The sequence below is a fragment of the Lynx canadensis genome, chromosome A1 (genome assembly GCF_007474595.2).
Source record: "Lynx canadensis isolate LIC74 chromosome A1, mLynCan4.pri.v2, whole genome shotgun sequence".
NCBI classification, from domain to species: domain Eukaryota; kingdom Metazoa; phylum Chordata; class Mammalia; order Carnivora; family Felidae; genus Lynx; species Lynx canadensis.
In genome coordinates, this window is record NC_044303.2 from 179,736,509 (window position 1) to 179,748,826 (window position 12,318).

Sequence of the window (12,318 nt, forward strand, 5' to 3'; positions counted from 1 at the left end):
ATTACCACCTCCACTTGCAAGATAATTATAATGCATTGACTGCATCAGGGCTCTCCTTAGGACTTTTTTCTGACATCTCCACCTCTGCTGGGCCATTGACTTCCATGACTCCTGATGTCGGCTCCCTAATCTGGTCATCTGTCAGCTATATCTGGCTGTACTCCAAGACCTGACCAGGCAGATAACAATAGTTGGCATCCATAGCAAAATGCACAACAATGAACACCATGATCAAAAGCAGGCACACAGCACTTGCCATATCCCAGGACTTGCCCCCAGGCTGAACACCTTTTCCTATTAAATAATAGCAACCCCATCCATGAGATAAGCACTTCTGTTTTAATAGGGAACTCATAAAGTGCATCCTGGGGGAAGATGAGAAAAGGAAAATGTTTACCATTCTTCTTGACAGTTAGAAAGTACCAATTCTTCAAACTGTCCTCCCTTCCCACATCCCAAATACTAAAACAAAATGTACCTAAATTCTCTAATCATCTAGCATCTGTGGAGAGTAGGGAGAAAGTTGAGGAGAGATTAAAAATATCCCAGGATAGAGACGCCTGGGTGGCTCAGTCGGTTGAGCGTCCGACTTCAGCTCAGGTCATGATCTCACAGTACGTGGGTTCGAGCCCCGCCTTGGGCTCTGTGCTGACAGCTCAGATCCTGGAGCCTGCTTCAGATTCTGTGGCTCACTCTGAATCTGTCCCTCCCCCACTCATGCTCTGTCTCTCTCTCTGTCTCAAAAATAAATAAAGCATTAAAAAAAATTTTTTTAAATATTCCAGGACATTAAAAAAAAATCGATGGCCTAAAGATCCAGTCTTCTCTCTGCTATCTATAAGCAGCATAATTTTTGGTCATGTCACTAAAGCCTGAGTGTTTTCATCTATAAAATGAGGGAAATAACATGCACCCCCCAGGGTGTTACAAAACTATTTTTAAAACATGATTATGAAGTAAACCATCTAGTAACGGTATAAAACCTTGGAGGGGAGGAAAACACCAATTTCAGGATAAGTATTACCTACAGTATGGACAAAAAGACAAGAATAGAATAGAGGAGGGATAAACAGAGAGTTTCAAATGTATCTAAAGTTTTTATTTCTTGAAGTCTGAAGTAAACGTTGCAAATTTTAATATTTGTTTATTGAGTGGCAATTGCTTGAATGTATTTTACTTTCCTGTATGATTTTGATTTCCTGTATAATATTAATATCAGATATAAGTTAGCAGTTATCAGTGGTTAAGAGTGTGCTCTCTGGAAGCAAAGCTCAGATTTATATGGAGATCTACAACTTACTGTCTGTGTGATCTTAGACATTTCTCTGAGCCTCAGTTTTCTTATCTGTAAAATGGAAATAATAATAGTGTCTGTCTCATAAGGCTGAAGTTAGATAAGGAATTCAGAGTTTGTCCAGTGCCTGGCATATGGTGAGTGTTCAAAATTAGTAAATACCATTCTCTCTTTTAAAAATCAAAAATCATCATCAATAACAACCACTACCAGAGAAAGTTGGCAGGGCATATTTTCTATTTTATTTACAGAACGTACAGATTTTTTTTTAAGTTTATTTATTTATTTTGAGGGCGGGGAGGGAAAGAGAAAAAGGGAGAAAGAAAGAATCAAGCTGAGCCCAATGCAAGGCTCGAACTCACAAACTGTGAGATCATGACCTGAGCAGAAAACAAGTCAGACACTTAACCGGCTGAGATACCTGGGCGCCCTGAGAACCTGCAGATTTTGAATACCATCACTTTTTCCCAGTGAAGTCCCAACAAAGTAAATGACACATGCTTCAAATTCAACAAAATAGAAGTTTACTGATGATTTTGCCTCACCCTCATTCGAAGAGAAGTTCACTTTCACAGGACCTGTCTCTAAAGCAGACCCAAACAAAGGGACATCTCCCTGCAGAGTAGCACTTTAAAAGGATGCCCTGTCAAATGTTCATCAAGACCCTCTCTTACCCTAAGAGTAAAGAACTTTGATCACTCTCAGTGGAGTTGTTAGTACAGAAGCTGCTACATGGCTCCGGGTCCACCCTACTCTGCGAGTGGTAGATTCAAAATTCTCTTTGCAAACCTCTTGGCAGCCCAACAAGAACGAGGTAATGCACACATGCCAACTTAGAAAGAGCTCCAAATATTTTTAAGTGAGAAAAGCAAATCTCAGAGTGGGATGCACAGTGTGGTCCCATTTCTAGGAAACAACCAAAGCTATGCCTTACCTTAAAAAGCAAAAGAAACTATGTTGGCCTCCTCCTTCATACCTTCCCTTTGTTCCATTTTACTGGTGAACAAAATTCAAAAGTTCCTTGGGAACCACTGTACAGAAATCTCATTCTCTTCCCACTAAGAGTGCGCCCCCATGACCCAGACAAGCGTATTTATCAGTAGATGGAATGAGACTTGACCTGTTGTTCCAGAAAGAAAGCAAATAATTCAAGGGGGAGCATTTAGTCCCTCTGAGGGGCTTAGAAAGAAGAGTCTAAACAAGCAGGATTCCTCCCCAAGACCATCCCCCACCATAGTGTATGTCATCAGAAAAGAAAGAGAGACAGACAGAGAGACACAGGGGTCTTTGGAGGTGGTAGTCACTGCCTTCAGAGCGCTTGGTATAGCTTCTCCACCCACAAGCCAGACAGGCATGAGGGGTAGAGTCCAGCAGATTCACAGCTAGGGACATTTGGCATCTCATACCCCAGCTACATGACTATTCATGCAGGGGACTGGCTGATCTTTGGGCTTATTTGATCAAGGAAGACAGAGATTTGGAAAGAAAGCATGCCAAACTCCCTCCCACCCCCAGCCTTGCTTAAGCTGGAGAAGGAGGGGAGGCATTAAACTGGATATAAGATTGAAATCTTCTTTTGAAATGTCATTAAATATCAGGAAAGATGTCAACCAAATATGACTGAAGGAAGTGAATGAGGAAAAATAACACTGATTTTTTTTTTATGTTTATCCTCCCATAAGGACTTCTGACTGCTCAATAAACATATGTATTTATGTGTTTTTTACCCAGAACATAGAATCAGAACATAGAATATTTATGCTACCTCTGGGTAAAAAGGGCAGCCTGAGAGATATACTATGGACCAAAAAATAAGCATTAGGATATCTAAGGCTTAGCAACAATGGGTACCCTTCTGAACTGTCTGAATTTTCAACAGAACAAAATATTAAATTTAGTATAGGCAAGGAAGGGCTAGCCTCACCTACTCCAGGCAATCAGAGAGCCAGCTTCCAGATTCTCTGGGCTATACTGTAGACAGATATACCTCCCGGTCTCCATGTGGCTGTGTATAATGGGAGGAAGGATGGAATTAATCAACACAAAACACCTAAGAGTGTTCTAACATAGAGTCTAGCATGGTGCTAGACAGCTTCTCTACTTTCTGTCATGTTATCCTCATAACAACCTTAAGAACAGACAATGGTAACCCATTTCACAGGTAAGAAAACTGAAGCCCACCTTCCCCAGACCATTCAACTAGTGGGTAGTGGAGCAGAGAATAACTTTCTGATTCAAAAGCTCATGATCTTTCCACTCCTTTTTTGTTTGTTTGTTTGTTTGGGGGGAGGATTTAAAAACCATCGAAAAGTACAAAAAATAAACTAACAACCACTCACATTCCTACCACCTAGAATTAATCATTACTAATATCTGGAGATGGGTGCTTCACATCTTAAAGACTATATTATCTTTTTTGTCTAAAATAGATATGGGCTGTTACAAAGAATTTAAAGTAAGCAGGAAAGTATAAATATAGAAGCTAAAAGAATCATCCCGAATCCCATTACCCATAAAAAGAAAAATACTATTAACATCATTTTAGTCAACTTCTCATTTATATTTATATACACAGAATAACAGATGGATAAATAGATAAAATATCATTTCCAAAAATTCTCGTAAAAATTAGCATATAGTAAAGATTTATGCAAATAAAAATCTCAAATACCAAACTTAATCTTATTTATTTGTATTTAATAAAAGAAAAAGAAATGGAGTGAAATTGAAGGAAATGCTGAAACTTTGATTAAATGTTTCTTCTTAGGGGAATCCTCTTGCACTGTTGGTGGGAATACAAACTGGTGCAGCCACTCTGGAAAATAGTATGGAGGCTCCTCAAATAGTTAAAAATAGAACTACCGTATGAACCAGCAATTGTACTACTAGGTATTTATCCAAAGAATACGAAAATACTGATTCAAAGGGATACATGCACCCCAAAGTTTATAGCAGCATTATCTTCAATAGCCAAATTATGGAAATAGCTCAGTATTCATTGACTCATAAATGGATAAAGAAGATGTGGCATACACATACAATGGAAGATTACTCAGCCATAACAAAGAATGAAATCCTGCTACTTGCAGCAACACGGATGGAGCTAGAGAGTATTTTGCTACGAAATAAGTCAGTCAAAGACAAATACCATATGATTTCACTCATGTGTGGAATTTAAGAAACAAAACAAATGAGCAAAGGGGAAAAAAGAGGGAGGGCAGCAAACCAAGAAACAGACTCTTAACTATAGAGAACAAACTGATGGTTACCAGAGGGGAGGTGAGTAGGGGGATGGGTGAAATAGGTAGTGGGGATTAAGGAGGGCACTTGTGATGAGCACTGGGTGATGTACGAAAGTACTGAATCACTGTATTGTACACCTGAAACTAATATTATTCTGTATGTTAACTAACTGGAATTTGAATAAAAACTTAAAAATAAAATTAAATAAATAAATTTCTCTTCTTTACACAAAAAAAAAAATCCTGAAAACTCCTTAAAAATAGTTATGAAATGCATTAAAAGATTGGTGTGGTTAAAAGTTTGTAATTGTTCTGTTTTATTTCTCATATTGACCAACTCTCTGTTAGGATAATATCATAAAGTTAATCTATTCCCTTCTACCCCTCACTGCTCAATTTTATGTGCTGTGTTTTTTTTTTCTTTACATTGTCCATTTCCCTAACATTAACATTATTTTTGGTAGTCATAAATATTGTGACTTTTAATATCAATCTCTATAAATTCATTCGTTTAGACTCAGTGCTCACCACTATTTCCTTTTATCACAGCCTTTTACTTCCTGTATTATGAAATTTTGATTCAGGTCTCAATTGGCTGGATTTTATTTTTCAATTAGGTTTCTATAAGAGGGTCTCATGAGCACACCCCCCAGGTCTTTTTATTACATCACCTTGACTAATTTTTGACTGACACTGTGGTTTTCACCTTTTTATGTTTGCCAGAAACAGGTTTTCAATCAGAATCATAGGCAGAACTTCGCATCTGCAAAGCAGACAACACCGGACCTGATCGCAGAGCCTTTAGCTGTCCAAGGTCCTCAGGGAAACCTTAAAATCCCATAAATTCCAGTTTGAAAACTCCCTATGGATATGGATGCATGCATGATGAGTCTTGATAATTTGTATACCAATGCTTCAGATAAATAGAATCATTTTAGCAGACTTCTGAACATTGAATATACATTTTCAAAGTACTCATGAACTGGCAATCACTCGCTAAATCAATATGCCTAGCTCTTTCCAGAAAGGCAATGTGGCTGCTTCTTGCCAGGATACATTAAAATAAAACTAATAAAATAGAATTAAAAGAGGAAAACCAGAACCAAAGAGGTTAGCAACAAGGACACTAATCCCAAAGACAAATAAAGGTGGCTTGAGTCATCAAGTGTGACCTTTCCGAAGGTCGGGACCAGGCCAGGCAAGGGAATGAAAGGCTCTGACTGTGTGCTACCCGTGTGGTCAGTTTACTGGCCTCAAGCTCTTTCTCCAGGAAAACGAAACGGAAAATACTTGTCTGAATCTCAAAATGTGGGACACGGCAAATAATTACCAGTTTTTTTCACTGTCTTGGTAGCTATGGAGTGAAAGAAAGGCTGTGGGCTTATACACATGGGGAGGGAAACAGCCACACTCCCTGTGTGACCCTCAGCGAGTCATTTCTCTTCCCTGAGTCTTGTTTCCTGACTTGCAGACGTGAGGCCTCACGCCTGTTTCTCAGGATTAGCATTCAGCAGCATGGGAGACACAGTGAGGAGAGTTGTCATCTGTTTATATTTTCATTCTTTGACCTTGCTGAATACTTACAGTTTGCTTATCTGCCACTGGGTAGAACCAGATTTGTGAAAGATGGGTTGCAGTGTGGAAGGGGGCAGGGGGGTTGGAACCATATACTCTCCTTCCTGCCCCTGTCCCATTCACTCTGTGTGTAAAAGGTTTTAACAGGGCCAGACTGGGATTTTCAGAGGCCTGGACTCTAAAAAGTGCTTCGTTTCACCTCACATACAACCCAAAATAACAATAACACTAAAGGATAAGACAAATGTAAGGAAGGTGAACAAAGTTCTCATTTCTCCCTTGATGACCCGGCTAAAGCTGTTTTGAAATATCAAATATCAAATTCTTTCCTCCTCACAAAAGCTTTTCTGCTTGTTTGCTTTTTGGTTTGCGTGTGTGTGTGTGTGTGTGTGTGTGTGTGTGTGTATGCTTGTGTGCATGTTTGTATGTGTGTGTACGCGTATCTGTGAGTGTGCTGTGTATGCTTGTGTGCCAATCTGCAGAACAGCCTTGGAAGTTACATACAGCTAATCTGGCACTGGAGATAAGACTTGTCCTGTGGGTGGCTGTGAGGAGTAACTAGACTAGCATGTCAGCATTGTGCACACTAGCATGTCAGCACTGACTAGCATGTCAGCTGACTAGCATGTCAGCACTTTAGCATAGTGCCTCCAGTACGTGGTAAGCATCCAACGATGGCTAGTTCTATAGGCACCTCTGTTCTTCTGGCTGGCTGTTTCCCCTGGAGGGGCTCTCCTTCACAGTAGCATACCCGTTTCCTGCCCACCCCTCACTCCCATCACAGCACAGGAGAGCATCACCTGAGGGATTAGCTGGGAGGGAGGGATGGGCCTGGGTGCTCAGTCCACTCACCTCTTCTTTCTTCTTCCTCTGCCCAGCTACAGGAAGGACATATGCTATCCACACAGTCAGATTAGTTGCAGGCCCAGGGAAGTGGAGAACTGTGGAGGTCTTGCTCTGCCAGTGACGACTGGGAGAGTCTGGCTCAGAGTGGCCGACACATTGGCAAGTTTCTTTAGTATTACACCCAAGCCACACTCCCAATATCAATTTTATCAGTGACATAGGTGATATATTGATTCATAATGGCCTAACTCATGGGTCCAAGGCCATTAGCTTTTGTGCAAGTTTTAAAGAGTACCCCTACGACCACCAGCACCACCATGGGTAAACACAGCCCAATACACGCTTGGCTTCACAAGAGAATGGCACCTCTGTGGGAAGAAAGAGATGCCACTTTGCCCAAGACAGGGCCCCCAGCTCAGTGCAGGGTGTGAGCACTGCTCCCTGGACCAGGCACAGTGCCTATACCACACAGTTGTGCATATCAGTTCTCCTGGAATCAAGGGTATAATTTCCTAAGCCCTTCAAACCCCTAATAGTGCTGATTTCCCTTTATAACCTTATTAGTATTGATACTAAGAAAGAAGGTGGGTGTCATAGGCCCTAAGAGCCTCATGGCTATGGCAAATAGACAGCACAACAAACATCAAACCACACAGTCAGGCCTTTGCTACTAAGCATAAATTCCTAAAATAACAAAGCATTATTTTCAGTACATTCAAATTACTAATATTATCAAAATTCATAACAGACCACACACAGCTCCAGGTTCCAAGAGAGGGCTGGAGGTGCTGGGTATATGCTGCAGGCGTCCCAACACCATCAGCTAGGGGTCCTGGCGTCCCTGGATCACCTGAGCCAGTGACTCACCTCCGCAGGTCTCCTGTATTCGCACCACATCACCAATCTGCAGGGAGAGCTGGAGGGCTCCACTCCCTTGGAAGTTGTATATGGCTGTGAAACAGAAGAGAGGGGCAGCCTGGTCAGACTTCTGGATACTGATAATCACTGCTCCTCCCTGTTTTCCCTGCCTTGAGTTTACCCAACACCATGCAGACGACATGGGCTAACAAGACTAATGCAGAACCCACTGCCTACCACAGGACTGAATGCAGCCCCAGCCTGGCTGCTAAAGGCCCTCACTCACTGACCAAACCTGACCTCTCCCAGCACAGGTTCTGCACTCCAGTCTGCATGACAAGAACGCTGTTCATATCATCTACCATAGGTTGACCTCTCACAGTGCACCAGGCATGTGCTCTGCACATCTTCTCATTCCCTTCTCACAGCAACCCTGTGAGGTATAAACTGTGATCCCATTTTGCAGATGGAAAACAGAGGTGCTGAAAAGTTAAATAATCTGGTGAAAATCATCAGGCCAGGAACTGACAGGAAAATCAGTATCTAACTTCCATATTCTCAACCACCATGATGAGGTACTTGCTGCTCCCCAATTACTCCCTCCTGGTGACAACAGCCTGACATCCAAGGATGTGCTGTCTCCCAATTTCCATTATCAGTGCCTGGGGGCAGTAGTTGGCTGTGAAGTAGCCAGAGTCCCCTCTGTACCGTCAGAACCTCCGTTAACCCCTTGGAACACGACCTCATGCCATATCATTGCAGTGCGTAGGCCGTGCTCAGCGTCACTTGTTAAGTGAAGACCAGGCCACATTGTTAATCCATGTTAGGGTTGCAGCCTACTTTCCAAAGGCTAAAAATGGAACCACCAGCTTAGTAGGTCTTCAAGAACAGAAAAAGACACAATGCATGTAGTTTGATTTAAAGAAAGTCTCTCAGGAGACTGAACAGTATGATCCTAGAATGTTGTCATCATTCATTCATGCAGCGAATATTCAGTAAGTGGCTATGATGTGCCAGGCACATGCTAGGCACTGATCTCACTTTATTGGTGAACACAGAAATAAATATAAGTTTACAAAAGATGATACATGTGAAAGAGAAACAATAGAGCCTGGTATAGAGTTATAGGGCACATCACATTTTGTTGGGGTATTTAGGAAAGGCCTCTCTGAGCTGATACACAAAGTAATTGAGCTGTTCAGCTGTGGGGACACTAAGGGAGGGGCATTTCAGGAAGAGGGAACAGCATGTGCAAAGGTCCTGAGGAAGGAAGGCACTTGGCATATTCAGACAACATCAAAAGAAACCTCGGTGGATGGAGTAAGATACGAGAGGAAAAGGTGATACAAGATGAGGCTGAAGAAGTAGGGACCAGGTCTCGCACAGACTTGTGATGAGTTTAAGCTTTACTCCAAGAGAATGAGAAGCTGGAGGGATTTTATTTATTTATTTGGGAATAGATTTATTGGGATACAATTTGCCCATATGAGGTATATAATTCAGCAATTTATTCACAGAGTTGTGCAGGCATCACCGTGATTAATTCTAGAACAATCTCATCACCTCGGAAAGTTACCCCAGCCCCAAGTGGCTACTAATCTACTTTCTGTCTCTACAGATATGTTTATTCTGGGCACTGCATACAAATAGAATCATATAATACATGGTCTTTTGTGACTGGCTTCTTTCACTCAGCAGTGTCCTCAAGATTCATCCATGGGGTAGCAACTGTTGCAACTCAATTTACTCCCTCTCCCACTGGTCCTCAGTTTCCTCATATGTCAACAAAACAAAATGTATTCAAAAACTACTTCTTCAGGTGACTTCAGCAAAAATGGCAGAGTAAGGAACTCCACGTGCCTGTCCCTCCAAAGAAGTAATGAGAAATCTGACAAAAGCTGTCAGAATCAACTGTATCAGAACCCTAGAAAATAGTCAAAAGTTTACACCAAGAAAATGCTTAATCAAGAAAAAGGCAACTGAAACCTGGTAAAGCTTTCTGGCATTTTAACTTACCCTTACTCCCCACCTCAGTGATGGTCTTGAAAATGGTATTCTGTGTCCTTTGTGTGGGTTTCTAGAGCCAGACGGAGCAGAGAGGACCTTGTTCTAAGAAACTGTAGTTGTTTGTTTCGACCTGTGTGTGGGCTCCCCAAAGGATTAGAGCTATGAGCTTGTCCTTTATTATTGTTTATTATTTATGCTTTGGAGGAATGAGGGGAGTAGAAGTAAATTAAGTCAATGGTAAGACTACCAGGAGGACTCAGGATTCCTCTCATTTAGCTCAATCTATTATCTGCCCTGTTTGGTCACATGATTCATCAGCAATGAGCTTCTGTTTGGTTTGGAGACCACTGGGATTAGAGAGACAGAACAATGGCCTTTTCATGGGCCTTTCCACATTTACTCTGCCTCCCTCCATCCAATCGCCACACATTAGCCAGAGCAATAGTCAGTGCAATGGGATTATATCACTCCCCTGCTTAACTAACACTCTTCTGCCTTCCACCCACTGGCATGTGTATAAACAAGAGTCTATCCATACAATGGAATATTATTTAGCCACAGAAAGGAATAAAGTAGTTACAGTTACTACAATATGGATAAATATGGAATGAACAATACCCACATATACCAGGGGATCTGGAAGGCTATGCACATGGTTGGACATGCTAATAAAGGATGGAGAAGGCCGTAAACTCTCAACTCTGACTGACCTTCAAGCACCATGCTGTCAGGAAATGCAGGCAGGCTAAGGCAGAGCTGCAAGTGGCCTGGTTAAGTGTTAAAAGTATGCCCCAATACACACATACAGAGTCCAGCTGCAAACCGCAGATTTTTTTTTTCTTTCAACTTCAGGCATTTGGAGATTTGAGTGACCATATTGCAACAAATAATACAGTCTTCACAAAAGTACTTTAGAAAAGTCATTAAACAAACAAACCATTATATCCTATATTAGGCAGCTACAACAAGCCCTGACAAGGAAGAGAATCTGACATCTGAGCTAGCACATTATAATATTCAAGATATTCAATTTTCAACACAAAATTATGAGGCATGTAAACAAACAAACAAACAAACAAACAAGAAAGTATGGCCTATTCACAGAAGAAAAAAAAGAAATTAATAGAAATTCCTCACAAACGATATACATTGGATTTATAAGAAAAAGACTTTAAATCAATTGTCTTTATGCTCAAGTAGCTAAAGAAAACTATGGGCAAATAACTAAGTAAAACCAAAAGAATAATGTCGCATAATATAGAGAATATTACTAAATAGACAGAAATGACAAACTAATAAAATAGAAATTCTGTAGCTAAAAAATACAATAAAAAATGTTAGAGAGGCTCAATTGCAGACTTGAGCAGTCAGAAGAAAGAATCAATAACCTTGAAAGTAGGTCAGTTGAGATCAGCCAGCCTGAGAAGTAGAAAGAAAAGAGAATGAAGAAAAATGAACAGTGCCTAAGTGACCTGTGGGATACTATCAAGCACACAAACTTCATACAATGGGAGATTCCATAATTAGAGGAAAGAGAGATAAAGTAGTAGAAAGCATATTTGAAAAAATAATGGCCAGAAACTTTCATTTGATGGAAGACATAAATCTACAGACCCAAAAAGGTCAGTGCTATCTGAGCAAAATAAACACAGATATCCACACTGAGACATAATGGTCAAACTGTCAAAAACCAAAAAAAAACAAACAAAAAAAAAACCAAAAACAAAACCCAGAGAATTTTAAAAACATCAAGAGAGAAGCAAATCATCATGTACAAAGACTCCTAAATAAAATTAATAAGTGATTTCTCTTCAGAAACCACAGAGGCTAGAAGGCAGTGGGATGTCATATTTAAAGTGCTAAAAGGAAAAAAAAAATCAACCAAGAATTCTATCTCTCAAAAAAGTATTCTTCAAATATAAAGAAGAAGAGATAAACAGAAACAGAGGTCCATCACTAATAGACAACTGGAAAGACAAATACATAATATAATTATAATATCTATAATATACACATATACACAATGTATAAAAATGTAATGTGTGACAATAACAAAAGGGGAGAGAAAGATTTGTACAGAAGCAGAGGTTTTGTCTACTATTGAAGCTAAATTGGTATTAACTCAAAATATATTCTTATTATGGTAAGATGTTAATTGTGAACCCCAGGTTAACCTCTAAGAAAATAAGCAAAAAACACAGAGAAAAGTAAATGAGAAAGGAATCAAATCAGTAAACTAGAAAAAATCAATTAAACACAAAAGAAGGTAGTAATGAACTGAAGAACAAAAAAACATGTAAGATACATAGAAAACAAATAGCAAAATGTTGGAAGTAAAACTTTCCTTATGAGTATTTACATTAAATGTAAATGAATAAAACTGTCTTGGCAAAAGGCAGAGATTGGTAGAAAGATTATATTTTTTTTTCAACGTTTATTTATTTTTGGGACAGAGAGAGACAGAGCATGAACGGGGGAGGGGCAGAGAGAGAGGGA

The 12,318-nt window shown here is 40.2% G+C and overlaps 1 protein-coding gene across 1 annotated transcript in view; it reads right to left on the minus strand.

Moving 5' to 3' along the window:
• DOCK2 (dedicator of cytokinesis 2) overlaps positions 1–12,318 on the minus strand; it is a 417,962-nt gene that overhangs the window by 389,896 nt on the left and 15,748 nt on the right. Inside the window, 1 exon segment of the mRNA XM_030327773.1 lies at positions 7,825–7,908. Coding sequence (XP_030183633.1) covers positions 7,825–7,908 — 84 coding nt within the window.